The 19,738-nt window shown below is 35.3% G+C and overlaps 1 protein-coding gene across 2 annotated transcripts in view; it reads left to right on the top strand.

Annotated features, from left to right (window-relative positions):
* The window catches only part of LOC132940086 (uncharacterized), a 55,416-nt gene that overhangs the window by 16,260 nt on the left and 19,418 nt on the right, over positions 1-19,738 (top strand). For both annotated transcript variants that reach the window (XM_061007498.1, XM_061007499.1), the window contains exon 6: positions 1-19,738. This exon is cut by the window's left edge and continues 12,035 nt beyond it. In XM_061007498.1, the coding sequence (XP_060863481.1) occupies positions 1-19,738 (19,738 nt within the window).

Below are 19,738 nucleotides of genomic sequence, written 5' to 3'. Positions count from 1 at the left end.
TAAAAAAGATGACAAAGAAAGTTACGACATTACCACATATCCCCATGATATCGGTACAAATAGGAATTCTGAATTTATAAACGAAACTCAAACCGATAACATTATTACAACAGTAACAACACGAAGAATAACACGACGAGTAATAATTGTGGATGGTAAAGAGACATTTGTAGAGGAGGAAGTTAATGAACCTGATGCATGTGATATTACGGATTTGAGTGAGATACAAAAAGATAATGGGAAAACAGTTGAAATATATGAAGAGCCAGTAGTGTTAGATAACATTGAAAATGATAAGACCCAATCAGTAACGACCCGTACGATTAAAAGAATACGAAAAATAATAAAGCGCATAAAAATAGTAGATGGAAAAGAAAAAGTGGTAGAGGAAATTTTAGATGAACCAGTTGACGAGCACATAATAGACAAATTACACGAATTGAAAGACTCCAGTGATTTCCGAAAAGGTAAAACTGCAGATTTCAACATAAATATCGATAACAAAAAACTGCCAGAATCGGTATCTTCTGACATCGATGATATAAATAATATTAAACGCACAAACATACAGGTACCAGACATCAAATTTAAAAAAGAATCGACCGATATTGACTATGACATAAAAGAGAATATAACTGTTGGAAAATCGATTGCAACACCTAGTGTCGAAATTGAAATGCCATCGATACCTAAAGTCGAAGGAGAAATTAAAGTCAAGGACATAGATTTACCAGCAATACAAGTTCCGGAGTTGACAGCACCAAAAATAGATATTGAAAAATCTACCGCAGGAATAAAAACACCAGAAATTCCTAAATTTGGCATAACAGCAGACATCAAAACTCCAGAATTAAAGATTAAAAAAGGAAAAGCACCCAAGGGATCTGCTGATATCGAGTTCAATATAAAGGAAACGGTTTCTGTTGACATTCCATCTGTATCTATACCAAGTGTTGATATTGAAAATACATCGATACCTAAGGACGAAGGAGAAATAAAAGTCAAGGACATAGATTTACCAGCAATAAATGTTCCGGAGTTGAAAGCACCAAAAATAGATGTTGAAAAATCTACCGCAGGAATAAAAACACCAGAAATTCCTAAATTTGGCATAACAGCAGACACCAAAACTCCAGAATTAAAGATTAAAAAAGGAAAAGCACTCAAAGGATCTGCTGATATTGAATTCAATATAAAGGAAACGGTTTCTGTACCAAGTGTTGATATCAAGACACCGTCGATTCCTAAACTGGAGGGTCACGTCCAAATCAAAGACTCGGTTTTACCATCTGTCGGTGTACCAGAGGTCAAAACACCTAAGCTTGATGTTAAAGTTCCTAAAACTGATGTCAAGACTACCAAATTCGACTTATCGGATATTAAAATACCAGGATTTAAAAGTAAAAAAGATAAAAAATCAAAACAAACTGATTTCGATATTGATGTTGATGATAAGATTTCTGTAGATATTCCACCTGTATCAATACCTAGGGTTGATATTGGAATGCCATCGATACCTAAAGTCGAAGGAGAAATAAAAGTCAAGGACATAGATTTACCAGCAATAAAAGTTCCGGAGTTGAAAGCACCAAAAATTGATGTTGAAAAATCTACCGCAGGAATAAAAACACCAGAAATTCCTAAATTTGGCATAACAGCAGACGTCAAAACTCCAGAATTAAAGATTAAAAAAGGAAAAGCACCCAAGGGATCTGCTGATATCGAGTTCAATATAAAGGAAACGGTTTCTGTTGACATTCCATCTGTATCTATACCAAGTGTTGATATTGAAAAACCATCGATACCTAAGGCCGAAGGAGAAATAAAAGTCAAGGACATGGATTTACCAGCAATAAATGTTCCGGAGTTGAAAGCACCAAAAATAGATGTTGACAAATCTACCGCAGGAATAAAAACACCAGAAATTCCTAAATTTGGCATAACAGCAGACACCAAAACTCCAGAATTAAAGATTAAAAAAGGAAAAGCACTCAAGGGATCTGCCGATATTGAATTCAATATAAAGGAAACGGTTTCTGTACCAAGTGTTGATATCAAGACACCGTCGATTCCTATACTGGAGGGTCACGTCCAAGTCAAAGACTCGGTTTTACCATCTGTCGGTGTACCGGAGGTCAAAACACCTAAGCATGATGTTAAAGTTCCTAAAACTGATGTCAAGACTACCAAATTCGACTTATCGGATATTAAAATACCAGGATTTAAAAGTAAAAAAGATAAAAAATCAAAACAAACTGATTTCGATATTGATGTTGATGATAAGATTTCTGTAGATATTCCACCTGTATCAATACCTAGTGTTGATATTGGAATGCCATCGATACCTAAAGTCGAAGGAGAAATAAAAGTCAAGGACATAGATTTACCAGCAATAAAAGTTCCGGAGTTGAAAGCACCAAAAATTGATGTTGAAAAATCTACCGCAGGAATAAAAACACCAGAAATTCCTAAATTTGGCATAACAGCAGACACCAAAACTCCAGAATTAAAGATTAAAAAAGGAAAAGCACTCAAAGGATCTGCTGATATTGAATTCAATATAAAGGAAACGGTTTCTGTACCAAGTGTTGATATCAAGACACCGTCGATTCCTAAACTGGAGGGTCACGTCCAAGTCAAAGACTCGGTTTTACCATCTGTCGGTGTACCGGAGGTCAAAACACCTAAGCTTGATGTTAAAGTTCCTAAAACTGATGTCAAGACTACCAAATTCGACTTATCGGATATTAAAATACCAGGATTTAAAAGTAAAAAAGATAAAAAATCAAAACAAACTGATTTCGATATTGATGTTGATGATAAGATTTCTGTAGATATTCCACCTGTATCAATACCTAGTGTTGATATTGGAATGCCATCGATACCTAAAGTCGAAGGAGAAATAAAAGTCAAGGACATAGATTTACCAGCAATAAAAGTTCCGGAGTTGAAAGCACCAAAAATTGATGTTGAAAAATCTACCGCAGGAATAAAAACACCAGAAATTCCTAAATTTGGCATAACAGCAGACGTCAAAACTCCAGAATTAAAGATTAAAAAAGGAAAAGCAACCAAGGGATCTGCTGATATCGAGTTCAATATAAAGGAAACGGTTTCTGTTGACATTCCATCTGTATCTATACCAAGTGTTGATATTGAAAATACATCGATACCTAAGGACGAAGGAGAAATAAAAGTCAAGGACATAGATTTACCAGCAATAAATGTTCCGGAGTTGAAAGCACCAAAAATAGATGTTGAAAAATCTACCGCAGGAATAAAAACACCAGAAATTCCTAAATTTGGCATAACAGCAGACACCAAAACTCCAGAATTAAAGATTAAAAAAGGAAAAGCACTCAAAGGATCTGCTGATATTGAATTCAATATAAAGGAAACGGTTTCTGTACCAAGTGTTGATATCAAGACACCGTCGATTCCTAAACTGGAGGGTCACGTCCAAATCAAAGACTCGGTTTTACCATCTGTCGGTGTACCAGAGGTCAAAACACCTAAGCTTGATGTTAAAGTTCCTAAAACTGATGTCAAGACTACCAAATTCGACTTATCGGATATTAAAATACCAGGATTTAAAAGTAAAAAAGATAAAAAATCAAAACAAACTGATTTCGATATTGATGTTGATGATAAGATTTCTGTAGATATTCCACCTGTATCAATACCTAGTGTTGATATTGGAATGCCATCGATACCTAAAGTCGAAGGAGAAATAAAAGTCAAGGACATAGATTTACCAGCAATAAAAGTTCCGGAGTTGAAAGCACCAAAAATTGATGTTGAAAAATCTACCGCAGGAATAAAAACACCAGAAATTCCTAAATTTGGCATAACAGCAGACGTCAAAACTCCAGAATTAAAGATTAAAAAAGGAAAAGCACCTAAGGGATCTGCTGATATCGAGTTCAATATAAAGGAAACGGTTTCTGTAGACATTCCATCTGTATCTATACCAAGTGTTGATATTGAAAATACATCGATACCTAAGGACGAAGGAGAAATAAAAGTCAAGGACATAGATTTACCAGCAATAAATGTTCCGGAGTTGAAAGCACCAAAAATAGATGTTGAAAAATCTACCGCAGGAATAAAAACACCAGAAATTCCTAAATTTGGCATAACAGCAGACACCAAAACTCCAGAATTAAAGATTAAAAAAGGAAAAGCACTCAAAGGATCTGCTGATATTGAATTCAATATAAAGGAAACGGTTTCTGTACCAAGTGTTGATATCAAGACACCGTCGATTCCTAAACTGGAGGGTCACGTCCAAATCAAAGACTCGGTTTTACCATCTGTCGGTGTACCAGAGGTCAAAACACCTAAGCTTGATGTTAAAGTTCCTAAAACTGATGTCAAGACTACCAAATTCGACTTATCGGATATTAAAATACCAGGATTTAAAAGTAAAAAAGATAAAAAATCAAAACAAACTGATTTCGATATTGATGTTGATGATAAGATTTCTGTAGATATTCCACCTGTATCAATACCTAGGGTTGATATTGGAATGCCATCGATACCTAAAGTCGAAGGAGAAATAAAAGTCAAGGACATAGATTTACCAGCAATAAAAGTTCCGGAGTTGAAAGCACCAAAAATTGATGTTGAAAAATCTACCGCAGGAATAAAAACACCAGAAATTCCTAAATTTGGCATAACAGCAGACGTCAAAACTCCAGAATTAAAGATTAAAAAAGGAAAAGCACCCAAGGGATCTGCTGATATCGAGTTCAATATAAAGGAAACGGTTTCTGTTGACATTCCATCTGTATCTATACCAAGTGTTGATATTGAAAAACCATCGATACCTAAGGCCGAAGGAGAAATAAAAGTCAAGGACATGGATTTACCAGCAATAAATGTTCCGGAGTTGAAAGCACCAAAAATAGATGTTGAAAAATCTACCGCAGGAATAAAAACACCAGAAATTCCTAAATTTGGCATAACAGCAGACACCAAAACTCCAGAATTAAAGATTAAAAAAGGAAAAGTACTCAAGGGATCTGCCGATATTGAATTCAATATAAAGGAAACGGTTTCTGTACCAAGTGTTGATATCAAGACACCGTCGATTCCTATACTGGAGGGTCACGTCCAAGTCAAAGACTCGGTTTTACCATCTGTCGGTGTACCGGAGGTCAAAACACCTAAGCATGATGTTAAAGTTCCTAAAACTGATGTCAAGACTACCAAATTCGACTTATCGGATATTAAAATACCAGGATTTAAAAGTAAAAAAGATAAAAAATCAAAACAAACTGATTTCGATATTGATGTTGATGATAAGATTTCTGTAGATATTCCACCTGTATCAATACCTAGTGTTGATATTGGAATGCCATCGATACCTAAAGTCGAAGGAGAAATAAAAGTCAAGGACATAGATTTACCAGCAATAAAAGTTCCGGAGTTGAAAGCACCAAAAATTGATGTTGAAAAATCTACCGCAGGAATAAAAACACCAGAAATTCCTAAATTTGGCATAACAGCAGACACCAAAACTCCAGAATTAAAGATTAAAAAAGGAAAAGCACTCAAAGGATCTGCTGATATTGAATTCAATATAAAGGAAACGGTTTCTGTACCAAGTGTTGATATCAAGACACCGTCGATTCCTAAACTGGAGGGTCACGTCCAAGTCAAAGACTCGGTTTTACCATCTGTCGGTGTACCGGAGGTCAAAACACCTAAGCTTGATGTTAAAGTTCCTAAAACTGATGTCAAGACTACCAAATTCGACTTATCGGATATTAAAATACCAGGATTTAAAAGTAAAAAAGATAAAAAATCAAAACAAACTGATTTCGATATTGATGTTGATGATAAGATTTCTGTAGATATTCCACCTGTATCAATACCTAGTGTTGATATTGGAATGCCATCGATACCTAAAGTCGAAGGAGAAATAAAAGTCAAGGACATAGATTTACCAGCAATAAAAGTTCCGGAGTTGAAAGCACCAAAAATTGATGTTGAAAAATCTACCGCAGGAATAAAAACACCAGAAATTCCTAAATTTGGCATAACAGCAGACGTCAAAACTCCAGAATTAAAGATTAAAAAAGGAAAAGCACCCAAGGGATCTGCTGATATCGAGTTCAATATAAAGGAAACGGTTTCTGTTGACATTCCATCTGTATCTATACCAAGTGTTGATATTGAAAATACATCGATACCTAAGGACGAAGGAGAAATAAAAGTCAAGGACATAGATTTACCAGCAATAAATGTTCCGGAGTTGAAAGCACCAAAAATAGATGTTGAAAAATCTACCGCAGGAATAAAAACACCAGAAATTCCTAAATTTGGCATAACAGCAGACACCAAAACTCCAGAATTAAAGATTAAAAAAGGAAAAGCACTCAAAGGATCTGCTGATATTGAATTCAATATAAAGGAAACGGTTTCTGTACCAAGTGTTGATATCAAGACACCGTCGATTCCTAAACTGGAGGGTCACGTCCAAATCAAAGACTCGGTTTTACCATCTGTCGGTGTACCAGAGGTCAAAACACCTAAGCTTGATGTTAAAGTTCCTAAAACTGATGTCAAGACTACCAAATTCGACTTATCGGATATTAAAATACCAGGATTTAAAAGTAAAAAAGATAAAAAATCAAAACAAACTGATTTCGATATTGATGTTGATGATAAGATTTCTGTAGATATTCCACCTGTATCAATACCTAGTGTTGATATTGGAATGCCATCGATACCTAAAGTCGAAGGAGAAATAAAAGTCAAGGACATAGATTTACCAGCAATAAAAGTTCCGGAGTTGAAAGCACCAAAAATTGATGTTGAAAAATCTACCGCAGGAATAAAAACACCAGAAATTCCTAAATTTGGCATAACAGCAGACGTCAAAACTCCAGAATTAAAGATTAAAAAAGGAAAAGCACCTAAGGGATCTGCTGATATCGAGTTCAATATAAAGGAAACGGTTTCTGTAGACATTCCATCTGTATCTATACCAAGTGTTGATATTGAAAATACATCGATACCTAAGGACGAAGGAGAAATAAAAGTCAAGGACATAGATTTACCAGCAATAAATGTTCCGGAGTTGAAAGCACCAAAAATAGATGTTGAAAAATCTACCGCAGGAATAAAAACACCAGAAATTCCTAAATTTGGCATAACAGCAGACACCAAAACTCCAGAATTAAAGATTAAAAAAGGAAAAGCACTCAAAGGATCTGCTGATATTGAATTCAATATAAAGGAAACGGTTTCTGTACCAAGTGTTGATATCAAGACACCGTCGATTCCTAAACTGGAGGGTCACGTCCAAATCAAAGACTCGGTTTTACCATCTGTCGGTGTACCAGAGGTCAAAACACCTAAGCTTGATGTTAAAGTTCCTAAAACTGATGTCAAGACTACCAAATTCGACTTATCGGATATTAAAATACCAGGATTTAAAAGTAAAAAAGATAAAAAATCAAAACAAACTGATTTCGATATTGATGTTGATGATAAGATTTCTGTAGATATTCCACCTGTATCAATACCTAGGGTTGATATTGGAATGCCATCGATACCTAAAGTCGAAGGAGAAATAAAAGTCAAGGACATAGATTTACCAGCAATAAAAGTTCCGGAGTTGAAAGCACCAAAAATTGATGTTGAAAAATCTACCGCAGGAATAAAAACACCAGAAATTCCTAAATTTGGCATAACAGCAGACGTCAAAACTCCAGAATTAAAGATTAAAAAAGGAAAAGCACCCAAGGGATCTGCTGATATCGAGTTCAATATAAAGGAAACGGTTTCTGTTGACATTCCATCTGTATCTATACCAAGTGTTGATATTGAAAAACCATCGATACCTAAGGCCGAAGGAGAAATAAAAGTCAAGGACATGGATTTACCAGCAATAAATGTTCCGGAGTTGAAAGCACCAAAAATAGATGTTGAAAAATCTACCGCAGGAATAAAAACACCAGAAATTCCTAAATTTGGCATAACAGCAGACACCAAAACTCCAGAATTAAAGATTAAAAAAGGAAAAGTACTCAAGGGATCTGCCGATATTGAATTCAATATAAAGGAAACGGTTTCTGTACCAAGTGTTGATATCAAGACACCGTCGATTCCTATACTGGAGGGTCACGTCCAAGTCAAAGACTCGGTTTTACCATCTGTCGGTGTACCGGAGGTCAAAACACCTAAGCATGATGTTAAAGTTCCTAAAACTGATGTCAAGACTACCAAATTCGACTTATCGGATATTAAAATACCAGGATTTAAAAGTAAAAAAGATAAAAAATCAAAACAAACTGATTTCGATATTGATGTTGATGATAAGATTTCTGTAGATATTCCACCTGTATCAATACCTAGTGTTGATATTGGAATGCCATCGATACCTAAAGTCGAAGGAGAAATAAAAGTCAAGGACATAGATTTACCAGCAATAAAAGTTCCGGAGTTGAAAGCACCAAAAATTGATGTTGAAAAATCTACCGCAGGAATAAAAACACCAGAAATTCCTAAATTTGGCATAACAGCAGACACCAAAACTCCAGAATTAAAGATTAAAAAAGGAAAAGCACTCAAAGGATCTGCTGATATTGAATTCAATATAAAGGAAACGGTTTCTGTACCAAGTGTTGATATCAAGACACCGTCGATTCCTAAACTGGAGGGTCACGTCCAAGTCAAAGACTCGGTTTTACCATCTGTCGGTGTACCGGAGGTCAAAACACCTAAGCTTGATGTTAAAGTTCCTAAAACTGATGTCAAGACTACCAAATTCGACTTATCGGATATTAAAATACCAGGATTTAAAAGTAAAAAAGATAAAAAATCAAAACAAACTGATTTCGATATTGATGTTGATGATAAGATTTCTGTAGATATTCCACCTGTATCAATACCTAGTGTTGATATTGGAATGCCATCGATACCTAAAGTCGAAGGAGAAATAAAAGTCAAGGACATAGATTTACCAGCAATAAAAGTTCCGGAGTTGAAAGCACCAAAAATTGATGTTGAAAAATCTACCGCAGGAATAAAAACACCAGAAATTCCTAAATTTGGCATAACAGCAGACACCAAAACTCCAGAATTAAAGATTAAAAAAGGAAAAGCACTCAAAGGATCTGCTGATATTGAATTCAATATAAAGGAAACGGTTTCTGTACCAAGTGTTGATATCAAGACACCGTCGATTCCTAAACTGGAGGGTCACGTCCAAATCAAAGACTCGGTTTTACCATCTGTCGGTGTACCAGAGGTCAAAACACCTAAGCTTGATGTTAAAGTTCCTAAAACTGATGTCAAGACTACCAAATTCGACTTATCGGATATTAAAATACCAGGATTTAAAAGTAAAAAAGATAAAAAATCAAAACAAACTGATTTCGATATTGATGTTGATGATAAGATTTCTGTAGATATTCCACCTGTATCAATACCTAGGGTTGATATTGGAATGCCATCGATACCTAAAGTCGAAGGAGAAATAAAAGTCAAGGACATAGATTTACCAGCAATAAAAGTTCCGGAGTTGAAAGCACCAAAAATTGATGTTGAAAAATCTACCGCAGGAATAAAAACACCAGAAATTCCTAAATTTGGCATAACAGCAGACGTCAAAACTCCAGAATTAAAGATTAAAAAAGGAAAAGCACCCAAGGGATCTGCTGATATCGAGTTCAATATAAAGGAAACGGTTTCTGTTGACATTCCATCTGTATCTATACCAAGTGTTGATATTGAAAAACCATCGATACCTAAGGCCGAAGGAGAAATAAAAGTCAAGGACATGGATTTACCAGCAATAAATGTTCCGGAGTTGAAAGCACCAAAAATAGATGTTGAAAAATCTACCGCAGGAATAAAAACACCAGAAATTCCTAAATTTGGCATAACAGCAGACACCAAAACTCCAGAATTAAAGATTAAAAAAGGAAAAGTACTCAAGGGATCTGCCGATATTGAATTCAATATAAAGGAAACGGTTTCTGTACCAAGTGTTGATATCAAGACACCGTCGATTCCTATACTGGAGGGTCACGTCCAAGTCAAAGACTCGGTTTTACCATCTGTCGGTGTACCGGAGGTCAAAACACCTAAGCATGATGTTAAAGTTCCTAAAACTGATGTCAAGACTACCAAATTCGACTTATCGGATATTAAAATACCAGGATTTAAAAGTAAAAAAGATAAAAAATCAAAACAAACTGATTTCGATATTGATGTTGATGATAAGATTTCTGTAGATATTCCACCTGTATCAATACCTAGTGTTGATATTGGAATGCCATCGATACCTAAAGTCGAAGGAGAAATAAAAGTCAAGGACATAGATTTACCAGCAATAAAAGTTCCGGAGTTGAAAGCACCAAAAATTGATGTTGAAAAATCTACCGCAGGAATAAAAACACCAGAAATTCCTAAATTTGGCATAACAGCAGACACCAAAACTCCAGAATTAAAGATTAAAAAAGGAAAAGCACTCAAAGGATCTGCTGATATTGAATTCAATATAAAGGAAACGGTTTCTGTACCAAGTGTTGATATCAAGACACCGTCGATTCCTAAACTGGAGGGTCACGTCCAAGTCAAAGACTCGGTTTTACCATCTGTCGGTGTACCGGAGGTCAAAACACCTAAGCTTGATGTTAAAGTTCCTAAAACTGATGTCAAGACTACCAAATTCGACTTATCGGATATTAAAATACCAGGATTTAAAAGTAAAAAAGATAAAAAATCAAAACAAACTGATTTCGATATTGATGTTGATGATAAGATTTCTGTAGATATTCCACCTGTATCAATACCTAGTGTTGATATTGGAATGCCATCGATACCTAAAGTCGAAGGAGAAATAAAAGTCAAGGACATAGATTTACCAGCAATAAAAGTTCCGGAGTTGAAAGCACCAAAAATTGATGTTGAAAAATCTACCGCAGGAATAAAAACACCAGAAATTCCTAAATTTGGCATAACAGCAGACGTCAAAACTCCAGAATTAAAGATTAAAAAAGGAAAAGCACCCAAGGGATCTGCTGATATCGAGTTCAATATAAAGGAAACGGTTTCTGTTGACATTCCATCTGTATCTATACCAAGTGTTGATATTGAAAATACATCGATACCTAAGGACGAAGGAGAAATAAAAGTCAAGGACATAGATTTACCAGCAATAAATGTTCCGGAGTTGAAAGCACCAAAAATAGATGTTGAAAAATCTACCGCAGGAATAAAAACACCAGAAATTCCTAAATTTGGCATAACAGCAGACACCAAAACTCCAGAATTAAAGATTAAAAAAGGAAAAGCACTCAAAGGATCTGCTGATATTGAATTCAATATAAAGGAAACGGTTTCTGTACCAAGTGTTGATATCAAGACACCGTCGATTCCTAAACTGGAGGGTCACGTCCAAATCAAAGACTCGGTTTTACCATCTGTCGGTGTACCAGAGGTCAAAACACCTAAGCTTGATGTTAAAGTTCCTAAAACTGATGTCAAGACTACCAAATTCGACTTATCGGATATTAAAATACCAGGATTTAAAAGTAAAAAAGATAAAAAATCAAAACAAACTGATTTCGATATTGATGTTGATGATAAGATTTCTGTAGATATTCCACCTGTATCAATACCTAGTGTTGATATTGGAATGCCATCGATACCTAAAGTCGAAGGAGAAATAAAAGTCAAGGACATAGATTTACCAGCAATAAAAGTTCCGGAGTTGAAAGCACCAAAAATTGATGTTGAAAAATCTACCGCAGGAATAAAAACACCAGAAATTCCTAAATTTGGCATAACAGCAGACGTCAAAACTCCAGAATTAAAGATTAAAAAAGAAAAAGCACCCAAGGGATCTGCTGATATCGAGTTCAATATAAAGGAAACGGTTTCTGTTGACATTCCATCTGTATCTATACCAAGTGTTGATATTGAAAAACCATCGATACCTAAGGCCGAAGGAGAAATAAAAGTCAAGGACATAGATTTACCAGCAATAAAAGTTCCGGAGTTGAAAGCACCAAAAATAGATGTTGAAAAATCTACCGCAGGAATAAAAACACCAGAAATTCCTAAATTTGGCATAACAGCAGACACCAAAACTCCAGAATTAAAGATTAAAAAAGGAAAAGCACTCAAGGGATCTGCTGATATTGAATTCAATATAAAGGAAACGGTTTATGTACCAAGTGTTGATATCAAGACACCGTCGATTCCTATACTGGAGGGTCACGTCCAAGTCAAAGACTCGGTTTTACCATCTGTCGGTGTACCGGAGGTCAAAACACCTAAGCTTGATGTTAAAGTTCCTAAAACTGATGTCAAGACTACCAAATTCGACTTATCGGATATTAAAATACCAGGATTTAAAAGTAAAAAAGATAAAAAATCAAAACAAACTGATTTCGATATTGATGTTGATGATAAGATTTCTGTAGATATTCCACCTGTATCAATACCTAGTGTTGATATTGGAATGCCATCGATACCGAAAGTCGAAGGAGAAATAAAAGTCAAGGACACAGATTTACCAGCAATAAAAGTTCCGGAGTTGAAAGCTCCAAAACCAGATGTTGAAAAATCTACCGCAGGAATAAAAACACCAGAAATTCTTAAATTTGGCATAACAGCAGACACCAAAACTCCAGAATTAAAGATTAAAAAAGGAAAAGCACTCAAGGGATCTGCTGATATTGAATTCAATATAAAGGAAACGGTTTCTGTACCAAGTGTTGATATCAAGACACCGTCGATTCCTATACTGGAGGGTCACGTTCAAGTCAAAGACTCGGTTTTACCATCTGTCGGTGTACCGGAGGTCAAAACACCTAAGCTTGATGTTAAAGTTCCTAAAACTGATGTCAAGACTACCAAATTCGACTTATCGGATATTAAAATACCAGGATTTAAAAGTAAAAAAGATAAAAAATCAAAACAAACTGATTTCGATATTGATGTTGATGATAAGATTTCTGTAGATATTCCACCTGTATCAATACCTAGTGTTGATATTGGAATGCCATCGATACCTAAAGTCGAAGGAGAAATAAAAGTCAAGGACATAGATTTACCAGCAATAAAAGTTCCGGAGTTGAAAGCACCAAAAATTGATGTTGAAAAATCTACCGCAGGAATAAAAACACCAGAAATTCCTAAATTTGGCATAACAGCAGACGTCAAAACTCCAGAATTAAAGATTAAAAAAGGAAAAGCACCCAAGGGATCTGCTGATATCGAGTTCAATATAAAGGAAACGGTTTCTGTTGACATTCCATCTGTATCTATACCAAGTGTTGATATTGAAAATACATCGATACCTAAGGACGAAGGAGAAATAAAAGTCAAGGACATAGATTTACCAGCAATAAATGTTCCGGAGTTGAAAGCACCAAAAATAGATGTTGAAAAATCTACCGCAGGAATAAAAACACCAGAAATTCCTAAATTTGGCATAACAGCAGACACCAAAACTCCAGAATTAAAGATTAAAAAAGGAAAAGCACTCAAAGGATCTGCTGATATTGAATTCAATATAAAGGAAACGGTTTCTGTACCAAGTGTTGATATCAAGACACCGTCGATTCCTAAACTGGAGGGTCACGTCCAAATCAAAGACTCGGTTTTACCATCTGTCGGTGTACCAGAGGTCAAAACACCTAAGCTTGATGTTAAAGTTCCTAAAACTGATGTCAAGACTACCAAATTCGACTTATCGGATATTAAAATACCAGGATTTAAAAGTAAAAAAGATAAAAAATCAAAACAAACTGATTTCGATATTGATGTTGATGATAAGATTTCTGTAGATATTCCACCTGTATCAATACCTAGTGTTGATATTGGAATGCCATCGATACCTAAAGTCGAAGGAGAAATAAAAGTCAAGGACATAGATTTACCAGCAATAAAAGTTCCGGAGTTGAAAGCACCAAAAATTGATGTTGAAAAATCTACCGCAGGAATAAAAACACCAGAAATTCCTAAATTTGGCATAACAGCAGACGTCAAAACTCCAGAATTAAAGATTAAAAAAGAAAAAGCACCCAAGGGATCTGCTGATATCGAGTTCAATATAAAGGAAACGGTTTCTGTTGACATTCCATCTGTATCTATACCAAGTGTTGATATTGAAAAACCATCGATACCTAAGGCCGAAGGAGAAATAAAAGTCAAGGACATAGATTTACCAGCAATAAAAGTTCCGGAGTTGAAAGCACCAAAAATAGATGTTGAAAAATCTACCGCAGGAATAAAAACACCAGAAATTCCTAAATTTGGCATAACAGCAGACACCAAAACTCCAGAATTAAAGATTAAAAAAGGAAAAGCACTCAAGGGATCTGCTGATATTGAATTCAATATAAAGGAAACGGTTTATGTACCAAGTGTTGATATCAAGACACCGTCGATTCCTATACTGGAGGGTCACGTCCAAGTCAAAGACTCGGTTTTACCATCTGTCGGTGTACCGGAGGTCAAAACACCTAAGCTTGATGTTAAAGTTCCTAAAACTGATGTCAAGACTACCAAATTCGACTTATCGGATATTAAAATACCAGGATTTAAAAGTAAAAAAGATAAAAAATCAAAACAAACTGATTTCGATATTGATGTTGATGATAAGATTTCTGTAGATATTCCACCTGTATCAATACCTAGTGTTGATATTGGAATGCCATCGATACCGAAAGTCGAAGGAGAAATAAAAGTCAAGGACACAGATTTACCAGCAATAAAAGTTCCGGAGTTGAAAGCTCCAAAACCAGATGTTGAAAAATCTACCGCAGGAATAAAAACACCAGAAATTCTTAAATTTGGCATAACAGCAGACACCAAAACTCCAGAATTAAAGATTAAAAAAGGAAAAGCACTCAAGGGATCTGCTGATATTGAATTCAATATAAAGGAAACGGTTTCTGTACCAAGTGTTGATATCAAGACACCGTCGATTCCTATACTGGAGGGTCACGTTCAAGTCAAAGACTCGGTTTTACCATCTGTCGGTGTACCGGAGGTCAAAACACCTAAGCTTGATGTTAAAGTTCCTAAAACTGATGTCAAGACTACCAAATTCGACTTATCGGATATTAAAATACCAGGATTTAAAAGTAAAAAAGATAAAAAATCAAAACAAACTACTGATCTCGATATTAAAGTCGATGAAAAGAAATCTGTTAATCTCCCGTCACCAATTTTTGACGTGAAAACATCTTCAATACCATTTATTGAAGCTGTTATACAAATCAAGGAGAATGAATCCATCAAACATTCGATCGAAGAGGAAGGCGTGGAATTACCATCAAACAATATGAAAGTTCAAACAGCAGAGTATGATAAAAAAAATGTATCTAACATGGAAATAAATTCGGATATCAAAACATCCAAATTTGGAGTGCCTGTTGTTCCGGGATACAACATTAATAAAGAAATATACTCAAAAACATCAGCTGCTTCCAGTATTAACGTTCAGGATGTAATATCAAAAAATATTCCTTCATTATTATTACCTAACATTTTTGTCCCGAAAAATAATGACAAATCTGATGGTATCGAAATACTTAAGCCTTTAGCATCTGAAATTCTGGTTAGTCAAACCGGAACTGTTTCCCCTTGGAAATCACGAAAGGTTATTAGACGTATCATTATCATCGATGGAGAAGAGATTGAGGTAGAAGAGATAATTGATGAGCCTGAAAATGGAACACCAGTTAAAAGTATACTGAGAAAAACAATCAGGAACGGCGAGGAAGTTGTTGAGAATATAATCGATCCAGAGGAAATCGAAAAGATCTTACGCTTGTCTGCTCTCAACGAAAACGTAAAGAATACTAGTGAAAGTGTCACAACTACAAGAACGCGTAGAATAATTAGGCGAACAATTATTGTCGACGGAAAAGAGTCTGTTGTAGAAGAGGAAATTGACGAACCCGGTATTGACGAAATATCAGATAGGGTTATTCTTAAATCGTTCAGTGACGGACTAGATGAAGTAGGCCAGCTAGTAAATCTCGATAATGTCCAAAAATCGTTTTCTGTGCAAACATCTAACAGTGACGTGGTAACTGAGCCAAATTTAATAACGAAAACTATTACCAGGAGAGTTATAAAGCGTATAATAATGGTGGATGGAAAAGAAAAGGTTGTAGAGGAGGTAGTGGACGGACTGGAAAATCTTGGTTTAACTGAATCATTGCAGAGTGAAATTAAAAAAGATGACAAAGAAAGTTACGACATTACCACATATCCCCATGATATCGGTACAAATAGGAATTCTGAATTTATAAACGAAACTCAAACCGATAACATTATTACAACAGTAACAACACGAAGAATAACACGACGAGTAATAATTGTGGATGGTAAAGAGACATTTGTAGAGGAGGAAGTTAATGAACCTGATGCATGTGATATTACGGATTTGAGTGAGATACAAAAAGATAATGGGAAAACAGTTGAAATATATGAAGAGCCAGTAGTGTTAGATAACATTGAAAATGATAAGACCCAATCAGTAACCACCCGTACGATTAAAAGAATACGAAAAATAATAAAGCGCATAAAAATAGTAGATGGAAAAGAAAAAGTGGTAGAGGAAATTTTAGATGAACCAGTTGACGAGCACATAATAGACAAATTACACGAATTGAAAGACTCCAGTGATTTCCGACAAGATAAAACTGCAGATTTCAATATAAATATCGATAACAAAAAACTGCCAGAATCGGTATCTTCTGACATCGATGATATAAATAATATTAAACGCACAAACATACAGGTACCAGACATCAAATTTAAAAAAGAATCGACCGATATTGACTATGACATAAAAGAGAATATAACTGTTGGAAAATCGATTGCAACACCTAGTGTCGAAATTGAAATGCCATCGATACCTAAAGTCGAAGGAGAAATTAAAGTCAAGGACATAGATTTACCAGCAATACAAGTTCCGGAGTTGACAGCACCAAAAATAGATATTGAAAAATCTACCGCAGGAATAAAAACACCAGAAATTCCTAAATTTGGCATAACAGCAGACATCAAAACTCCAAAATTCAAGATTAAAAAAGGAAAAGCACCCAAGGGATCTGCTGATATTGAATTCAATATAAAGGAAACGGTTTCTGTACCAAGTGTTGATATCAAGACACCGTCGATTCCTAAACTGGAGGGTCACGTCCAAGTCAAGGACTCGGTTTTACCATCTGTCGGTGTACCGGAGGTCAAAAAACCTAAGCTTGATGTTAAAGTTCCTAAAACTGATGTCAAGACCACCAAATTTGACTTATCGGATATTAAAATACCAGGATTTAAAAGTAAAAAAGATAAAAAAGCAAAACAAATTACTGATTTCGATATTGATGTTGATGATACGATTTCTATAGATATTCCACCTGTATCAATACCTAGTGTTGATATTGGAATGCCATCGATACCTAAAGTCGAAGGAGAAATAAAAGTCAAGGACACAGATCTACCAGCAATAAAAGTTCCGGAGTTGAAAGCTCCAAAACCAGATGTTGAAAAATCTACCACAGGAATAAAAACACCAGAAATTCCTAAATTTGGCATAACAGCAGACATCAAAACTCCAGAATTAAAGATTAAAAAAGGAAAAGCACCCAAAGGATCTGCTGATATCGAGGTTAACATAAAGGAAAAGGTGTCTGTTGACATTCCATCTGTATCTGTACCAAGTGTTGATATAGAAAAACCATCGATACCTAAGGTCGAAGGAGAAATAAAAGTCAAGGACATAGATTTACCAGCAATAAAAGTTCCGGAGTTGAAAGCACCAAAAATAGATGTTGAAAAATCTACAGCAGGAATAAAAACACCAGAAATTCCTAAATTTGGCATAACAGCAGACATCAAAACTCCAGAATTAAAGATTAAAAAAGGAAAAGCACCCAAGGGATCTGCTGATATTAAATTCAATATAAAGGAAAAGGTGTCTGTTGACATTCCATCTGTATCTATACCAAGTGTTGATATTGGAAAACCATCGATACCTAAACTGGAGGATCACGTCCAAGTCAAAAACACGGTTTTACCATCTATTAGTGTACCAGAGGTTAAAACACCTATGCTAGATGTTAAAGTTCCTAAAACTGATGTCAAGACTACCAAATTCGACTTATCGGATATTAAAATACCAGGATTTAAAAGTAAAAATGATAAAAAATCAAATCAATCAACTGATTTCGATATTAATGTTGATGATAAGATTTCTGTAGACATTCCACCTGTATCAATACCTAGTGTTGATATTGGAATGCCATCGATACCTAATGTTGAAGGAGAAATAAAAGTCAAGGACATAGATATGCCAGCACTCAACGTTCCGGGGTTGAATGCACCAAAACTGGATGGTGGAAAATCTACCGCAGGAATTACAACACCAGAAATCCCTAAATTTGACATAACAGCAGATATCAAATCTCCAGAAATAAAGATTAAAAAAGGAAAGGCACCCAAGGGATCTGCTGATATTGAATTCAATATAAAGGAAACGGTTTCTGTTGGAATTTCATCAGTTTCCGTACCTGGTATTAATATCAAAACTCCATCCAGTTCTAGACTGGAGGGTCATGTCCAAGTCGAAGACACCGATGTACCAGGAGTCAAAACTGATGTTTCAATCGAAAATATTCCGGATCTGGACATCGATGAACGAAAGCTAATCCAAGAACCAGAATATGTTGACAAAGAAGAAACAAATCTATTGGTAAATCCAATCACAAATGCTCCATCATTTTTAAGTAAATTGCGAAAAGGTCTAAAAATGTCTACGTCGAAGACGAACATAAAATTAAAAAACAAGGGTGATACCGAACCCTTAGGATCAGACGATACAACGAAATCGTTGTTGAACGATTTTATTGAAAATGAACGGGAGAGTACCGTTGTACAATATTTACCAGCAACTGATGATAATTCTGGAATCGACGCTCTTGGATACGAAGAAAGTTCAAAAACACCAATTGAAGAAGGAAAATCTATTGTACCGCAAAATAATGATGGTACCGAAATATTTAAGCCTTTATCATCTGAAATTCTGATCAATCAAACGGGAACGGTCTCCTCGGGGAAATCACGAATGGTTGTTAGACGCTTCATTATCATAGATGGAAAAGAGATTGAGGTAGAAGAGATAATTGATGAGCCTGAATATGGAGCACCAGTTAAAAGTATCTTGAGAAAAACAATCAGGAACGGCGAGGAAGTTGTTGAGAATATTATCGAACCAGAGGAAATCGAAAAGATCTTACGGTTGTCTGTTCTCAACGATAACGTAAAGAATACTAGTGAAAGTGTCACAACTACAAGAATGCGTAGAATCATTAAGCGAACAATTATTGTCGACGGAAAAGAGTCCGTAGTAGAAGAGGAAATTGACGAACCCAGTGCTGTAAAAATAACAGATTCTTGTGATGAGCCTTGCGTTGAAAACTCTTTATTAAAGTCAGGTTCAATGAATATGGTATTAAAGAAGGTGATAAGTGATAGTGGTAGAATGAATTTTGTGATGGAAATGGTTGACGATCAATTACCAATAGGAAAAACTATAAAATTAAATGACTTGTCTATTTTGTCCCATCACCTTAATAGTATTAAAAATAATATTTTGAGATCAGACAACAAAAATAAATATAGAATGTATTCTATATTATTTGAGGACATTTGGGAGTTATTGGATGTTATCACATTCTACTGCACAAAACAGAAA

This window comes from Metopolophium dirhodum, chromosome 3 (assembly GCF_019925205.1).
Source record: "Metopolophium dirhodum isolate CAU chromosome 3, ASM1992520v1, whole genome shotgun sequence".
Taxonomy (NCBI): domain Eukaryota; kingdom Metazoa; phylum Arthropoda; class Insecta; order Hemiptera; family Aphididae; genus Metopolophium; species Metopolophium dirhodum.
The sequence above is the reverse complement of the archived record's forward strand: the minus strand, read 5'-3'. Positions and strand labels throughout refer to the sequence as shown.